The sequence below is a fragment of the Nicotiana tabacum genome, chromosome 7 (assembly GCF_000715075.1).
Source record: "Nicotiana tabacum cultivar K326 chromosome 7, ASM71507v2, whole genome shotgun sequence".
Lineage (NCBI taxonomy): Eukaryota > Viridiplantae > Streptophyta > Magnoliopsida > Solanales > Solanaceae > Nicotiana > Nicotiana tabacum.
The window spans coordinates 116350757-116367071 of NC_134086.1; the positions used below are offsets into that span (position 1 = coordinate 116350757).

The 16315-nt window shown below is 35.2% G+C and overlaps 3 protein-coding genes across 5 annotated transcripts in view; 1 reads left to right on the plus strand and 2 right to left on the minus strand.

The window, feature by feature from the left end:
- Positions 1-795: 795 nt before the first annotated feature.
- LOC142162247 (uncharacterized) lies at positions 796-1828 on the minus strand. The gene is made up of 3 exons (XM_075218576.1): positions 1379-1828; positions 1070-1214; positions 796-917 (listed from the first exon to the last, which is right to left on the minus strand). The coding sequence occupies exons 1-3, from the start codon at positions 1826-1828 to the stop codon at positions 796-798; spliced, it is 717 nt and encodes a 238-aa protein (XP_075074677.1).
- Positions 1829-2270: 442 nt separating this feature from the next.
- LOC107786669 (uncharacterized) lies at positions 2271-4399 on the minus strand. The gene is made up of 2 exons (XM_016608185.2): positions 2930-4399; positions 2271-2609 (listed from the first exon to the last, which is right to left on the minus strand). The coding sequence occupies exons 1-2, from the start codon at positions 3534-3536 to the stop codon at positions 2575-2577; spliced, it is 642 nt and encodes a 213-aa protein (XP_016463671.1). The 5' UTR covers positions 3537-4399; the 3' UTR covers positions 2271-2574.
- A 3356-nt stretch (positions 4400-7755) lies between these two features.
- LOC107786670 (uncharacterized) overlaps positions 7756-16315 on the plus strand; it is a 30857-nt gene continuing 22297 nt past the window's right edge. For 2 of the 3 annotated variants that reach the window (XM_075217527.1, XM_016608186.2), the window contains exons 1-2: positions 7756-7916; positions 10875-10933. In XM_075217527.1, coding sequence (XP_075073628.1) covers positions 7892-7916; positions 10875-10933 — 84 coding nt within the window. In that variant the 5' untranslated portion in view covers positions 7756-7891. The remainder of the gene's footprint in view (positions 7917-10874; positions 10934-16315) is intronic. The other variant, XM_075217528.1, reaches the window with a different exon arrangement.

The window sequence follows — 16315 nt, forward strand, 5'->3', positions numbered from 1 at the left end:
CTTCCAAGATATTAGTGAATCACCAAGCTTGACAATGAAGCCTATTACAGATTTGCGAGAATGTGGACAGGCTGCCCAATCAGCGTCACAGTAGGCTATGACTTTTTTGTCTGCTTTACTTGACAGAAGTACTCCTTGCCCAGGATGGTTTTTTACATACTTGACCACTCCTAGAGCAACTTCAAGATGTGATTTCTTTGGTTGATGCAGAAATTGACTTAAGGTTTGCACACTGAATGCAATTTTTGGTCTTGTTATGGTTAAGTAGAGTAGTTTGCCTATAAGCATTTGATAGGAGCTTGCATCAGACAGTAACTCATCCTCCCCCTGGCTTGGACCAGCCAAGTGATCATCAAACTCTTTTGTAGTGAGCCTTGCATTTGTTTCAAGTGGTGTAGTTGCTGGCTTTGTTGCTCCCAGTCCTAGTTCAGAGATAAGCTCTAGAGTGAATTTTCTCTGGTGCATTAAGATTCCCTGCTTGAACCTTGCAAATTCAATCCCTAAGAAGTATCTTAACTCTCCTAGGTCCTTCATTTTGAAGGTCTGCTGTAAAGAAGATTTGGCTTCTCTAATCAATGCTAGATTGTTGCTAGTAATTAGCATATCAAGACTAGGATAAGTACAAAGTCACCTCCTGATCCTTTGATGAACAGAGAACGATCATGTTGACTCTGAGTAAAACCAAAGTGTAACACAACCGCGGAAAGTTTTGCATTCCACTATCTAGGGGCCTGCTTGAGACCATATAAGAATTTGATGAGTCTGCATACCTGCTGCCCCCTGGCTCACAAAGCCCTAAGGCAGGTCTATGTAGATCTCATCATAAAGATCACCTTGGAGAAAAGCATTTGACACATTCATTTGATGAATGTGCCAATGTTGCATAGCAGCAATGGAAAGAATAGTTTTGACTATAACTATTTTGACAACAGGAGAAAAGATCTTCTGATAGTCAATGCCTTCTCTTTGGTTATAGCCTTTGGCAACTAGCCTGGCTTAGAACCTGTCAATTTCACCAAATGCCCTATACTTTATCTTGTACACCCATTGCATCCAATGAGTTTCTTACCATGAGGTAAGGGCACAACATTCCATGTATGATTATCCTCTAAAGTAGCAATCTCAGACTTCATAGCAGCTACCCATCTGAGATCCTTGATTGCTTCAACATAAGAAACAGGTTCAACTTCAAGAGAGGAAGAAGCAATGGAAGCCTGATAATGAGGAGACAGGTGATCACAGGACAGATAGGTTGATAGGCCATAAGGAGTATGTTAATTGGCATGAAGAGAAATAAAGTCCTTCATCCATAATGGTGGATGCTTGTCTCTAGCTGATCTTCTAAGGGCAGGACGACTAACTTGAGAGACATCAACACCTGGTGATATATCAGCTGGTAATGATCTTGCACTTGAGTCGGTGCTGCTAGGAGAGGAAGAGCTTGCATGTGGTGAGACTGAAGAGTCATGTGCAGTAGAATTCTGGTTGGGTTCTGCTGAAGCATCTTGAGCATTCCATCACTTAGTAACATTGGTAAGACAGAAGAAGATGTATTAGGAAACACAGACTGTTTGTAAGAGGAGAACTGCTGAAATGGGAAGATAACTTCCCTGAGTGTTACATCTCTGTTAACAAAAAAGGAGTTAGTTGACAAGTTAAGAAGAATGTATCCCTTATGTGAAGAAGAGTAGCCCATGTGAACAGCAATGATAGCTGTTGGTTGAAGCTTATCAGCCTTATTGACAATCTTGGCATAACACAAGCAACCTAGGACCCTGAGGTGTCCAAGCAATGGCTTCTTTCTGTACAATAACTCATAAGGAGACATGTGACTTAGTTGTGAAGATGGCATCCTATTGATAAGATAAATATCTGCCAACACACAGTGCCCCCAAAACTTTAAAGGAATGCAACTTTGAAACCTTAGAGCTCTGCATACTTCTAGAATATGCCTATGTTTTCTCTCAACAACTCCATTTTGCTGAGGAGTATAAAGACAAGTTCTTTGATGGATAAGGCCAAGGTTTGTGAACAAAGTATGGCAGACAGAATTGACAAATTCAGATCCATTATCAGTCCTAACACACTTAACTTGTTTTGTCAAACTGAGTTTTCACATACATCAGGAAATCATGTAGGACAACACATACATCTGACTTGAGTTTTAAGAGAAAAATCCAAGTCATTCTAGAGTAGTCATCTACTACAGTTAAGAAATATCTATTGCCATCAATAGTTGTAGTGCTATAGGGTCCCCATACATCCAAATGTAGTAAGTAAAAGGAAGCTACACTTTTATTTGTACTGCTGGGAAAATGTAGTATAGTCAATCGAGCACATGGACAAACAGAGCAGTTTTTTACAATAGAAATACAGCTTTCCTATTTTATTGAAAATAGTTTGTTTAGGACTGAGGAAGACACATGACCAAGTCTTTTGTGCCAATCCACATATGTAGGTGTTCTCTTAGAGAGTATATCCTCATTCTGTGTGGCTGCTAGTGATGTTTCTGCAGCATGCTTGTTGACAGTTAATGAGTTCCAAGAGGGTAATATGTAAAGACCTTTATCTTCTCTACCAATCGCCTTCACCCTCACACTGAAGAGATCCTGGAATATGCAAAAATCAGGATAAAAGGCAACCAAACACTGCAGCTCTTTGGTTACCTTTGATACAGACATCAAGTTAAAGTTGAATTGTGGTATATGAAGCACATTTTTGATAATACTCTTGTCTGAGATAGCACTAGTACCAATATGTTTAACATATGAAACACCACCATTAGGTAGGAATACCTTCTTAGAGTAAGGAGGATCAATTGTATTAAATGAGGTTAACAGGCTAAGATCAGAGACCGTGTGATCAGTTGTACCTGTGTCAATAATCCACTCTTGAATATTATTAGTAGCTAAGAATGTAGTACTTATACCTGCAACATTGGCAGTAGATGAAGAGCTGGATTCCTTGTTGAGAAACTGAAGTATTTGATCATACTGATCCCTAGTAAGAGTTAATAGAGCCTGTGTAAATTCCTGATTCATTGATGCAGATGAAGCTGCAGCATTGCCTGTAGTATTGCCCTCTGTAAGGTGAAGGTGAGATGCTTCTGGAATGCAGCATGTAGTCACACACATTTGAGGTGTGGAATTCTTTACAACATTAGTAGTTTCAGAAAACACATTGTAAGCATTACTGACAGTGGTAGGTGCTCCCCCTTCCTTCTTGTATTTGTAGTCAGGTGGATAGCCAATGATCCAATTCTCTTTGCTATGTTTCTTAAGCTTGCAAAACTCACATTGTATGTTATAATTTTTCCTGAATTTCTGATCTATAGTTGGTTTAGAACTAGAAAATGCTATAGATTCATAGTGACTAGCATATTCATTAGGTAGAGGACCTGGAATGCCAGATGTGGCTGCTACAGCTCTTTGACTTTCATCACTAACTAGCATAGCATAAGCTTGATTCAGAAATGGTACTGGCTTCATCATAAGTATTTGGCTGCGTGCTTGCGAATAGGAATCATTCAAGACCATGAGAAATTGATAAAGTTTCTGTTTGTGCAAATACACAATAAAATCCCTAGACTTAACACAGTCACAACCAGGTTTAGGCACTAATGCTTCAGCTTCACCCCAAAGATCTTTAAGCTTAGAATAGTAAATAGAAACAGAGGAGGTACCTTGACTGAGAGTAGCAATTTCTCTGTGCAAATTGTAGCATCGAGTGTCATTTACCTTATCAAATCGCTCTTATAGATCCATCCATACTGCATGTACATTGGCGGCATAAGCGATTCCCCTGATTAGGTTTGGAGCAACTACATTCATTAGCCATGAAAGCACAATTACATTGCACCTTTCCCACTGATACCAATATTTTTCACGAAATCGTTCCTTTTTCCATCTGCCATCCACAATTCCGAGCTTGTTTCGATCAAGCAAAGCAATTCTCATAGATCGATACCACAACGAGAAGTTGTCCGTACATGTAAGTTGAAAAGCGATAAGAGAAATTCCACTGGTATCTCCAGGAGCGAGATACAGAGGATGAGTAGCAGTGACTGTAACTCCTTCTTCAAATTCATCATCCGATGAGATTTGAGAATTATCAGCTATAGTAGTTGTATTTCCTAAATCTAAATCATTTTCTGCCATTGTTGAACATATTAGGGTTTCGATGAAGAAATTGAGCAAAAACAACAAAAAACGAAATTGAGAGGAGAATTCAGAGAATGTAAAGCAGGTGTTGGATCGAATTGATTATGAGCTACAATCCATAGCTCTGTGCTCTAATACCATGAAGAATTAAGATAAAGAGAGATGAAGAAGACGACATGCAGAGATAGAAGAAGAAAGGAGGAAGAAGGCTCTGCTATGAAACTGTTTCATTGAAGCTTAGATAGAAAAATGAAATACACGTAACTTCTATATACACTCCATATGCTTAGGTGTCACCAACCAATTAACCTCTCCACTAACTACTTACTTAAACTAACTAACCAACTTAAATAATACAAAGTACATCTATTGGTTTGTCTTGTTACTCTCAACAAATTTACTTCTTGGATTTCCCTTTTTGATTTGCCTGAATTTGTCTTTCTTGTCTAGAGAGGCAAATAAGCAAAACGTCATATAAGTAGCTTAAAAGAAAGGAAAAAAGGGATCTACTTGACAACTCTCTTTGACCCAGAAACCTATTTATCTTTTTTTTCCTTTTTGCCTTTTCTCCCTATTTTTTCCTCGTATAGTAAGAATGAAAGCCTCAATTATTACTGCCTCAACGTTTCATATTCCTTAATAAATGCAGACAAGGAAGTTTACTGCTGGTTTATTAATTTAATAATTGCTTCTTTATGACACCAAATAACATAATTGTAGTTTACAAAGAATTTAGAGAGTCAAGAACTTCAAACGGCTTAAAGCACTAGGAAAAGCAAAGAATGTTTTCTTCAACTTCCCCTCACTATCTGATTATAAAATGCATGTCTTTGTATTTTTCGGTTCTATGGATAACTAAATTGCACTCTCTAAATCTCTTCCCAATTTATAATGGTTATTGAAGGATGTTTTCAGTGTGTGTTGGTTGTGCTTGGTGTGTTTAGCAAGGGTAGGTTAAAGGTGCTTTGTACTAACAATTGTCGTAATTGGAAAATGTTACTTCTGTTATTTAGCATTCCTCAACACATTATAGGAATTTATTTTGGTCGATACCAAAAGGAATGTGAAGAGTTCTCAAGCTTGTAAGATAAATCCTCGAATAAGTCCTCAGGCTTGCAAGATAAAAGGTCTTTTTGCTTTTTCGTTTTTCCCTTTTATATTTATTCATTATATTTGAAATTTGTTCTTTTTTGTTCACTATTTTTTCTTCTCTCTTAGGTAACAAAACTAAATTTTCTTGACGATTTTTGGCTTTTTGAAGAAATTATAAAAAAAAATGCACGAGCCAATCACAAATTAACCTGTAATGTATCTAGAGCAAGAGCTTTATATAAGTCCAACATGAACATTTGATATACTCCCTATTTACATGTTGAATTTGATTATCTTCTAAAATAAATTATAATATGTTTAAATAAAAAATATTTTCTCTAATATATAGTATTATTTATGTATACCTGATAATAGAGTGAGGTGTATAAAGCTCTTTATAATAGTATTCATGTACTTTGAAGTTTTGTATACGAAATGTAGTATTAAATATTTATATGTTACTTTTAGATAAAAATTTACTCACATCAAGTTATGTTCTATGAATTATAAAATGAGTTTTGAAGAACTTATAGCGACAATCTATGTGAAAAAAAGTAAACTGATTGTACTTTGTTTCAAGCCAATACGTCTTTGGTAATTCGTTTGAATACTCATTTAGCTATTAATTACTACTACAATATGTTAGTATTAATTAAACAAAAGATAACCGCAGAAAATAAGAAAGGGCCAACAAAGGTTGGTGTGATCAAGATAGTGTGAGTTAGTATTTGTAATGTGATAGTGAATGTTCATCAATTTCCTTTTTTTGGTCAATGTTGAGTTCTCGGTCAAGGACGTTAATGAAAAATAATAAGTTTTAAATATCTTTTTGTAATCTAATAGTATTATGAAATTATTATTTTATAAATTTAATGAGATCTTTTACGACCACGCGAAGCGCGAGCAAATTAACTAGTATAAGAATAATATACTAAAACTAGTACTACTAGTATACGATAGCGTATGCCGTCCAAAAAATTGCACGTGTGATTATGGCAAATGACACATTCATTAAATTGAACTTATAATTTTTGTGGTCATAAACTCCCGCGAGGATTCAAATTCGAAGATACACATAGAAAAAAAAGGGAGACGAAATTAAGGCCTTGTTTGTCCATAATTTTTTTTTTCAAAAATATATTTGTCCATAAAATTTTATAAGTTTTTGAAAAAAAATTCGAAAATGAGTTTTTTTTCAAAAATTACTTTTTAAAATTTTTAAGAAAAATTTTCTTCCTCACTCGCAAAAGTGCAATATTTTTTCACGTGAAATATGTGTCCAAACATAATTTCAAATTTCAAATACCATTTTTCAACTTAACTTCAAATACAAATTTTTTTCAAATATATGTTTTTCCTGTATATAACGGAAAAGAGAACTTGGATGTTTCACGGAGTGCATGATTTGCTTCTTGGATTTTCCTTTTTGATTTGTCTGAAATTGTCTTGTCTAAAGTGGCAAATAAGCAAAACGTCACATAAGTAGCCAAAAAGAAAGGGAAAAAAGGAAAATCTTATATGATTCTTCCGGCAGAAGGTTCTTTTATTTACTTTCTTGACAAATGTAACTTTCAAGTCCGCTGTATAAAAATACATCTCAAGATCAAGTGTAATCTGATACAAATAAACGTCATTTGGTTAATCGTTAACGCATTGAAAACTTGTTATTCAAACGCAATAAATATAATCTTTACTTGAATAGTACGATAAGCAAAAAAGTATATATATATATATATATATATTACAAACAACAAGTTGAAATTTAAAAATAATATACTCGTGGAGTGACTATATTAGAATTACCTATACTCCCGAATTTTATCAAAAAATTAAAAATTTGTGACACCTTAATAGTTTGTCCCTAGTACTCTCTTCCCCGCCACATGCCATGCCATTGTCAACTTGAAAAAAGTCTAAAATTTTATATATTGGAGTAGTTGGTTTAACATAAAGTAGGAATAGATAATGTGTTAGGGATAGCTAGAAAACATTAAGGCCCGTTTGTCTAGATTTTTTTTTAATTTCTAAAAAAAAACTAAAAAATGTGTTTGTTTATGAAATTTTACAAGTTATTAGAAATTTTTTGTCACTCACAAAATTGTAATATTTTTTCAAGTGAAATGCATGTCCAGACATAATTTCAAATTTCAGATACCATTTTTCAATTTGACTCCAAATACTACTCTTTTTTTTTCAAAAATTACAATTTTTATGTCCAAACACCTACTAAGTAGCACTCCTAGAGAGTGTTTGAATTAGCTTATTTTAAGTGTTTATTAGCTTTTAAGCACTTTTTTTTTAATTTTTGTATTGTTTGATAATGATAAAAAGTGTTTAAAAGCACTTGCTTTTAAGCATGAAAAGTACAAAAATAAGCCAAAAACCAAAAGTTAAGTATTATCAACTTATAACTTTTGACTTTTAGCTTATAAACTACTTTTTAAAAACGGACCCAAACACCCTCCTAGTATAATAGTTGCGAAATAGTTAAAGGGACTGATTCACAAATGAAAGAAGCTAAGGGGCAGAACTCAAATTAAGAACTTTTGACTGATAGATTAAAGAGAGCACATAAAGATCCGCAAATAGCAGGAGAGAATAAGCAACGTCTATTTCCATGCTTCTTTGGATTCTGAATTATGACTGATTCACTTGCTTTTTCAGGTTAGGGTTCTCTTTGATCATCTATTTCATTCTGTAGACAAATCATCTGTTGTTCATGCATTTCAATTCAATGCTGATGAATAAATCTGAATTTAAAACTTTTTTTTTTGCAGTTTTTTTCTTTATTTTTAAAATCACGTTCCTTATTTGACTTCTGAGTTTGTAACATTTGATGCCTTAATTTTGAAATCGAACTGCTCAGTTATAACATATTGAAAATACATGTGTTGATCAACAAATGGAAGTGGCCTTAATTTTGAAATCGAACTGCTCTGTTATAATATATTGAAAATAGGTGTGTTGATCAATAATGGAAGTGCTTCGTATGCAAAACTATATATGGGTAGAGTTAGTCGTGGTGTACGCAAGCTGACCAAGACGCCAAGGTCATAAAAATAACTAAATAATTACTGATATTCGTACTGAATTTTTTCAATTTTTTGATAAAGTATCCATAGCATGATTTTATTGAAAGAAAAGAAACTTTGCAAAATGCAACGAGAAATGAAATACTGACATTTCTTTTTTTTTTTTCAACAAATACTGACATTTCTGAACCCTCAGGGGTTGGCCTAGTGGCAATTGACTTGAGCCTTGGGGTTTGCTCCCTTTCAAGGTCTCAAGTTCGAAACCCACTGGGTGCAAACAATTTCTGAGGGTCATCGGACTGGGTAAAACCTGAATTAACCGTGGTGCACTTGCGGGAAACTCCTTGCCGAGGGCCTGTGCACCCCCGGGATTAGTCGGGGCTCTTAGAGACTCGGACACCCAGTGCAAATAAAAAAAAAAAAATACTGACATTTCTGATCGTCATAAAAATTGGAACTTTTCTTGTTGGATTGCCGGTCGTCAAATATTGTTTTAACTGAGTGCACTGTTTCTAGACCATTTTGGTGATGTCTGTGTGGAAGCAGTCTCTTTGCATAAATGCAAGGAAAGGCTGTATAGGGTATGTGTCCACTCTCTTCTAGCTCCCTAGTCGGGGAGCACTTCATACGCGAGATAAGCCATATTTTGGACTAGGAATAATAAGTGCTTTTAGGATATCAGAATCATGTAGAAGAGCAGACTAGAATTTAGTTGACATTAAAATCAAATACTTTTCCTGGTATATTGAAACATTGTCTTGCAACAATGTAAATCAGTATTTCCGTTAGCGAGGTAAATATCCAGGGGCAGGGAGCAGGGTGAACAGGTTGCTTTTGAGCAATTCATCTAAAACTGGACAGTTGCAAATGCTATAAATCTTGTATTTCGAAAATATAATTGCTCTGATAAATACAACAGCAGTAGCATCATTAATATCACTCTGGTTGTATACCTAGATTGGCAAGATTTCCTTTCTACTAAACAACACTTAGTGGGAATACATAAGCTTAGGGAGAAATTCAGTAAGGCTTTTTTTTTTTCATTCTAAAAAAACAAAAAAAGAGAAAAAGGGAAAGAAATCCAGTGAGGCTTAGCTTTGTGATTTTTATGAAAAGCATGCAGTCTGACTCCAGCCAATAGATTGTCTTACTTTTTCCATGAATTGTTCCAAGATGATTTTCACTTTGTTTCAATAGTCCGTTATTCATCGCTTTTTCAATATTATATGATTCCAATTGAATTGGACCAGATTATGTTTTTGCCAAAGTATTAGAAATCGCAAAATCATTCAGAAGTAGCTATTAACTATTATATCCACTTTTCCTTAAACTAATACATATATTAAACTAAACATGCCCAGCGAAAATAGGGACATAAGCACGGGATAGAGGGATTACACGTGAAGGGAGAAAATGCGAGTATGGGTGGTTTTGTTTGCAGCTCCCTACTGGGGATGTGCTTATCTTTAGCGTTCTCGCCTTGTTAGCTATCTGCAATTCTGCATAGCAGTAGTTGCTTCAGCTGCAAGCTTATATACTTTATAACTCTAGAAAATTATGCTGGAAATGGACTGCAGGGATAGTTTCAATTCTGTAACTTATTGCTTTTTTTTTTTATGACCGTGAAATCCGTCTGGGGCCGATCCTTTGGACCAACCGCTGCTTTCGAAACTCGGTGGATAATGGGCCCGCCCCTCTACCCTTCTCCACTTAAATACCAGGCTTTGCTTTGCATGGTGTGGGGCCTTGAACCTGTGACCTAAGTCACAAATCCACCACCCTTTGCCACTTGAACTAGGCCCTGGGGGCTTCTGGGACAGTTTCAATTCTGTAACTTATTGCTTTACTCGTTGCGTTCTGTCACAAATGGTGACACGTGTACTACTTTACATTCTTGAGTAAGGCATTTCACCATAGTAGTGGGAGAAGCTTAAGAACTTTTTTTTTCTGATTTTGTTAATGATGGAATAGTCCTTTTTTTTGGCTTAGAAAATATTGGGCTAGCTTATTAGCATATATTGTTCTTACCTTTTATTTTCAGAAGAGAAAAAGAAAGAAGAGCTAAACATGTTAGACTTATTAAGTAAAACTTGTTAGACTTTTGGGAAGTTGATGGTGCATTAGTTTTTGACCATATAGACTAGATTAGAGACTTTCTTTTTCTAGAGAATAGGGAAATACGTTAGTCTGTTGATTTTATATAGACTAAATTAAAGACTTTCTTCTACTGGTGAAGTGTGAAACATGCTAGACTTTTCAACCAGCTGATAGATCGTTCTCCTTGTGGACTAGATTCTAGTGGTGAGGTTTGAAACTTGTCAGACTTTCAAACAGCTGATGTGCATAAAGCTTTGGCCATATAGCCTAAATTTGAGACTTTCTTCTACTGGTGAAGTATGAAAAATTGCTTCCAACTTGTCGGTTGATGACAAGACAGAGAATGATGATAAACCTGGGTCTTGTTGATATATGTATTTTTCTATGGAATTATTTGAACCTTGCTTCTTTCTGTAATGGAAATTGAGAGGAGAGAATTAGGGGCCTTGATGCTTTGAATATAACTGACGCCATATTTATTGGTTCAACACAGGAGATATGTTGATTGATGGATTTGATGAAGGAGAAGGAGAATTTCGCAAACATGGGGAGGTACTCTGCTTGCTTTCCCTACTATAGTGTGCGCTCTGAGGAGCTTTTCTTTGTTTGTTGTTGCTTCTTTCTCTTTTCTCCAATTAACTGTGATGGCATGAGAAAATCGATGGGCCACATATACTTTAGGTGCAGCAATACACAATTGTGGCACCTTCATTAGGTCCCTCATGCAAAGCACTTAACAGTAAAGGCCTGTATCCTTTATTTGCTCTTATTCATGATTATAACAAGAACCATCGTCTATTAACTTTTGACAGTGGCCAAAAACCATGTAAGCAAAGTGTATTATGTTATTACTGGATAAATAGTTCGAAAGAGTTATACTGGATGAGAAGAAAATATTTAGTTAAGAGTCTGAGTGTTGTTTATGAGTTGGTTAGAAAAGAAAAGATCTTATGAGCTTTGTCGATTTCAGTTTTATGTATCTAGACAATCAATTTTGATGAGAATGTACTCTGTGTGAACTATTTGATTACAAATTTCTGTTTATGTTTATTATCTATCACTTTTGTGGGATTACATTGGGTTTGTTATTATTGTTGTTGTTATCTATTGTCACGACCCGGATTTCCCACCCTCGGGAGTCGTGATGGCGCCTACTGATGAGAGCTAGGCAAGCCAACCCTTAACTACCTTTTTCGTTAACAAATTACTTCCTTTAACCATTATCAGTAATAGCATGAAAACAACGGAATTAAATAAATAAGCGGGAGACTTAAATTAAAGAAACTGAACAATAATGCGGAAATCAACATAAGCCTCTACCCAAGAACTGGTGTCACATCATTCACGAACTACTAAGAGTACTAAATACAACCGTTTGATAGAAATATAAATTGTTTGTCTCGAATACATGATATAACAGAATGAAATAAAGATAGATGAGACGCCGGGCCTGCGGACGCCTGCAAGGCTACCTCGGTGTCTCGGTGGACTGAAGGTTGGCTCTCGCGCTACTGCTGCTGTCCAATACCTGGATCTATGCAAAATAGCACAGAGTGTAGTATCAGCACAACCGACCCCATGTGCTGGTAAGTGCCTAGCCTAACCCCGGCGCAGTAGTGACGAGGCTAGGACCAGACTACCAAATAAACCTGTGCAGTTCAAATATACATATATATCGGAAAAGAAATACAGGAAGTAACCAGTCAATATGGGAATGGGAAACATGTTGTGGGGGTAGTAACAGTTCCAAATGGAAAACCTCAATAAAAGAAAGAAACAACAAAGCCAGAATATCAACAAGAATCAGAAATCGACAATTTGCACGGCATCACCCTTCGTGCTTTTACTCTCGTCCTCACCAAATCAATCGTATCATAATAATGTGCACGACATCACCCTTCGTGATTTTACTCTCTTTCCTCACAATATAGTCAATGAATATCGGTACGGAATGGTACATCGTACGGCACGACATCACCCTTCGTGCTTTACACTCTTTCCTCACAATAGCAAACAGTGCACGACATCACCCTTCGTGCTTTACACTCTTCCTCACCCAAACAACAATCACAAACAAAGGGGCAAGGGAGTAGACAATTAATGGTAGAAATCCCGGCAAGGGAATACAATTAAACAGCTAAATCCGGGCAAGGGAACAATATCAATAAATCTCAACATCCCGGCAAGGGAGATAATCAACAAAACGACAAACATCCCGGCAAGGGAACAATTCAATAACTCTTTCGCTTTCTTTCACTTCTTACTTTATAACTCACTTTACCACTTGAGCCAATGCTCCAAAGGGTTCAATTATCTCATATACTTTCACAACTCGTATTATAACTCGAGCCAATACTCCTCGAAGTTCAAGGATTACAATTCCTTTCACATGCTTTTTTTTTACAACATATAGAAATCATCATTAAGACATGAAAGATACAACAGAATCAGAATATCCGCAATATAAAGACTCACGGTCATGCTAGACACCAACGTATAGATACTCGTCACCATGCCTATACGTCGTACTCGACATTTAGCACGCAGCAAATAAGACTCAACTCCTAATCTCTCAAGCTAAGGTTAGACCAAACACTCACCTCTAACTTCCACGGCAAAATCAATCCTCAATTACCGCTTTCCCTCTCGAATTCGGCTCCAAATCGATTGTATCTATACAATAATGACTTCAATACATCAATAAATGCTAAACAATGCGAACCCAATGCCTATTTATAGCTTTCCAAGCATTCTTCCCAAAATCCCAAAAATCGACCCCGGACCTGCTTGGTCAAAACACGAGGTTCGGACCAAAATCATATCACCCATTCGCCCACGAGCCTGTATATATAATTTGTTTTCAAATTCGACCCAAAACGAGGTCTAAATCAAGAAAAATCAAAAAGCCCTAACTCTACCAAATTCTCTAATTTCTACCCTTAATTACATGTTTTAGGCCTAGAATTTCAATAAATGTTGAAGGAAATGGAAGAAAATAAGCTAAGAATTACTAACCCAAGAGGTTTTGATGAAGAATTGCTTCAATGGTCGCCCAAGAGCTTGGAGAAGAAAGGTTTTGTGAAATTTTTGGTGAATCCCGTAATGATACTGTTCTGGAATTTTAAAATTTAACTGGGCGAAATTACTCATCGTGTTCGCGACAGGCTGGTCGCGTTTGCGATGAGTAACACTTAGCAGGCCATCGCGATCGCGAGAAGAGGAACGCGAACGCGGAGAGTAAAAATGTTGTGGCCCAGAAATTGTTCTATGCGAACGCGTGGGCCATCACGCGAACGCGATTATATGCACGCGAACGCAATGAGGAAAAGAAGACTCAGCCCTCAGCGTCAAATAACACTACGCGAACGCGAGGGCTGGAATGCGAACGCGAAGAAGGAATGGGGTCTGCAACAGCTGAAGCAAAATCTGCAATTTTCTAAGTCAAGGACCACTCCGAAACACACTCCGAAACACTTCCGAGCCCTCGGGGTAACACTGTATTCTGGGCCAGGCCCGGGCCAAACGGGCCGGTCTTTGTGGGCCTGGGCTCTGGCGGTCCCGGGCTTCGTGGGCTCACCTGGTGGAACCGGCCCGTGACGGGCCTAAGCCCATGTGGTCCTGGGCTAAACGGGCCGGGCTCGTGGGCTTCGCGGGCCTAGCGGTTTTTTTTGTTTTTTTTGTAAGGCAATTTATTGTAGTATCATGTCTATATTAAAAATATATATGTAGTATATATGTAGAAATCTAATTATTAAAGTGCTTGACGAAAAAGAAAAATAACAAAACAATAGTAAAACACTAAATTGTCATGCATAATAAATTAATAACAAAGTACAACATGAACAAAGTACAACATGAAGCATATATATATATAGTATACTAGTATAGAATGTTATGTATATATATTTCATTGTATATTTTCTTGTAGTATATATTGTATGTTATGTATATATATTCTCTTGTATATTGTCTTGTAGTATATATTGTATGTTATGTATATATATATCCTCTTATATATTTTCTTGTAGTATATATTGTATGTTATGTATATATATTCTCTTATATATTTTCTTGTAGTATATATTGTATGTTATGTATATATATTCTCTTATATATTTTCTTGTAGTATATATATTGTATCTTATGTATATATATTCTCTTGTATATTGTCTTGTAGTATGTTATGTATATATATATCCTCTTATATATGTTGTTGTAGTATATATTGTATGTTATGTATATATATTCTCTTGTATATTGTCTTGTAGTATATATTGTATGTTATGTATATATATTCTCTTATATATTGTCTTGTAGTATATATTGTATGTTATGTACATATATTCTCTTGTATATTTTCTTGTAGTATATATTGTATGTTATGTATATATATATCCTCTTATATATGTTGTTGTAGTATATATTGTATGTTATGTATATATATTCTCTTATATATTTTCTTGTAGTATATATATATTGTATCTTATGTATATATATTCTCTTGTATATTGTCTTGTAGTATGTTATGTATATATATATATATCCTCTTATATATGTTGTTGTAGTATATATTGTATGTTATGTACATATATTCTCTTGTATATTTTCTTGTAGTATATATCGTATGTTATGTATATATATTCTCTTATATATTGTCTTGTAGTATATATTGTATGTTATGTATATATATATCCTCTTATATATTTTCTTGTAGTATATATTATATGTTATGTATATATATATCCTCTTATATATTTTCTTGTAGTATATATTGTATGTTATGTACATATATTCTCTTGTATATTCTCTTGTATATTTTCTTGTAGTATATATTGTATGTTATGTATATATATATCCTCTTATATATGTTGTTGTAGTATATATTGTATGTTATGTATATATATTCTCTTGTATATTGTCTTGTAGTATATATTGTATGTTATGTATATATATTCTCTTATATATTGTCTTGTAGTATATATTGTATGTTATGTATATATATTCTCTTATATATTGTCTTGTAGTATTGTATGTTATGTATATATATTCTCTTGTATATTTTCTTGTAGTATATATTGTATGTTATGTATATATATATCCTCTTATATATGTTGTTGTAGTATATATTGTATGTTATGTATATATATTCTCTTGTATATTGTCTTGTAGTATATATTGTATGTTATGTATATATATATCCTCTTATATATTTTCTTGTAGTATATATTGTATGTTATGTATATATATTCTCTTATATATTTTCTTGTAGTATATATATTGTATCTTATGTATATATATTATAACTTATTACTTATATATTTTCTTGTAGTATATATTGTATGTTAGGTGTATATATTACCTTATATATTTTGTATGTTATGTGTATACAAAAAAAAAAAAATTTAAAAAAAAAATCCGTTGGGCCCGCCAGGACAGGCCCAGGCCCGGCTGACGGTCCCGGGCTAAACGGTCCCGGGCTCGTGGGCTAATCTATGAAGACCGGCCCGTCACGGGCTTCTCAGGACCACCAGGCCCGTTAGGCCCGTTAGGACTGCGGGCCCGGTCCGGTTGAGGCCCGGCCCACCAAGCATCATTACCTCGGGGCTCCTAACCAAACACATGAACTAACTCAACAACATCTTACGAACTTATCCGAGCGATCAAATCGCCTAAATAATCTCAAAAACAATGAATCAAACCTCAAAATCAAGAATTTTTCCAAAACTTCATCAAGTTGAAAATTTAGAACTTTAAGTCCAAAACACGTCAAATGATGTCCGATTTTAACCAAACTTTACAGAAACACCTTAAATCATATATAAGACCTGTACCGGGCGCCGGAACCAAAATACGGGCCCGATACCAACACGTTCTAATCAAATTTCATTTCACTTTTCCTTAACAATTTCAGAAAAACAATTTCCTTTAAAAAAT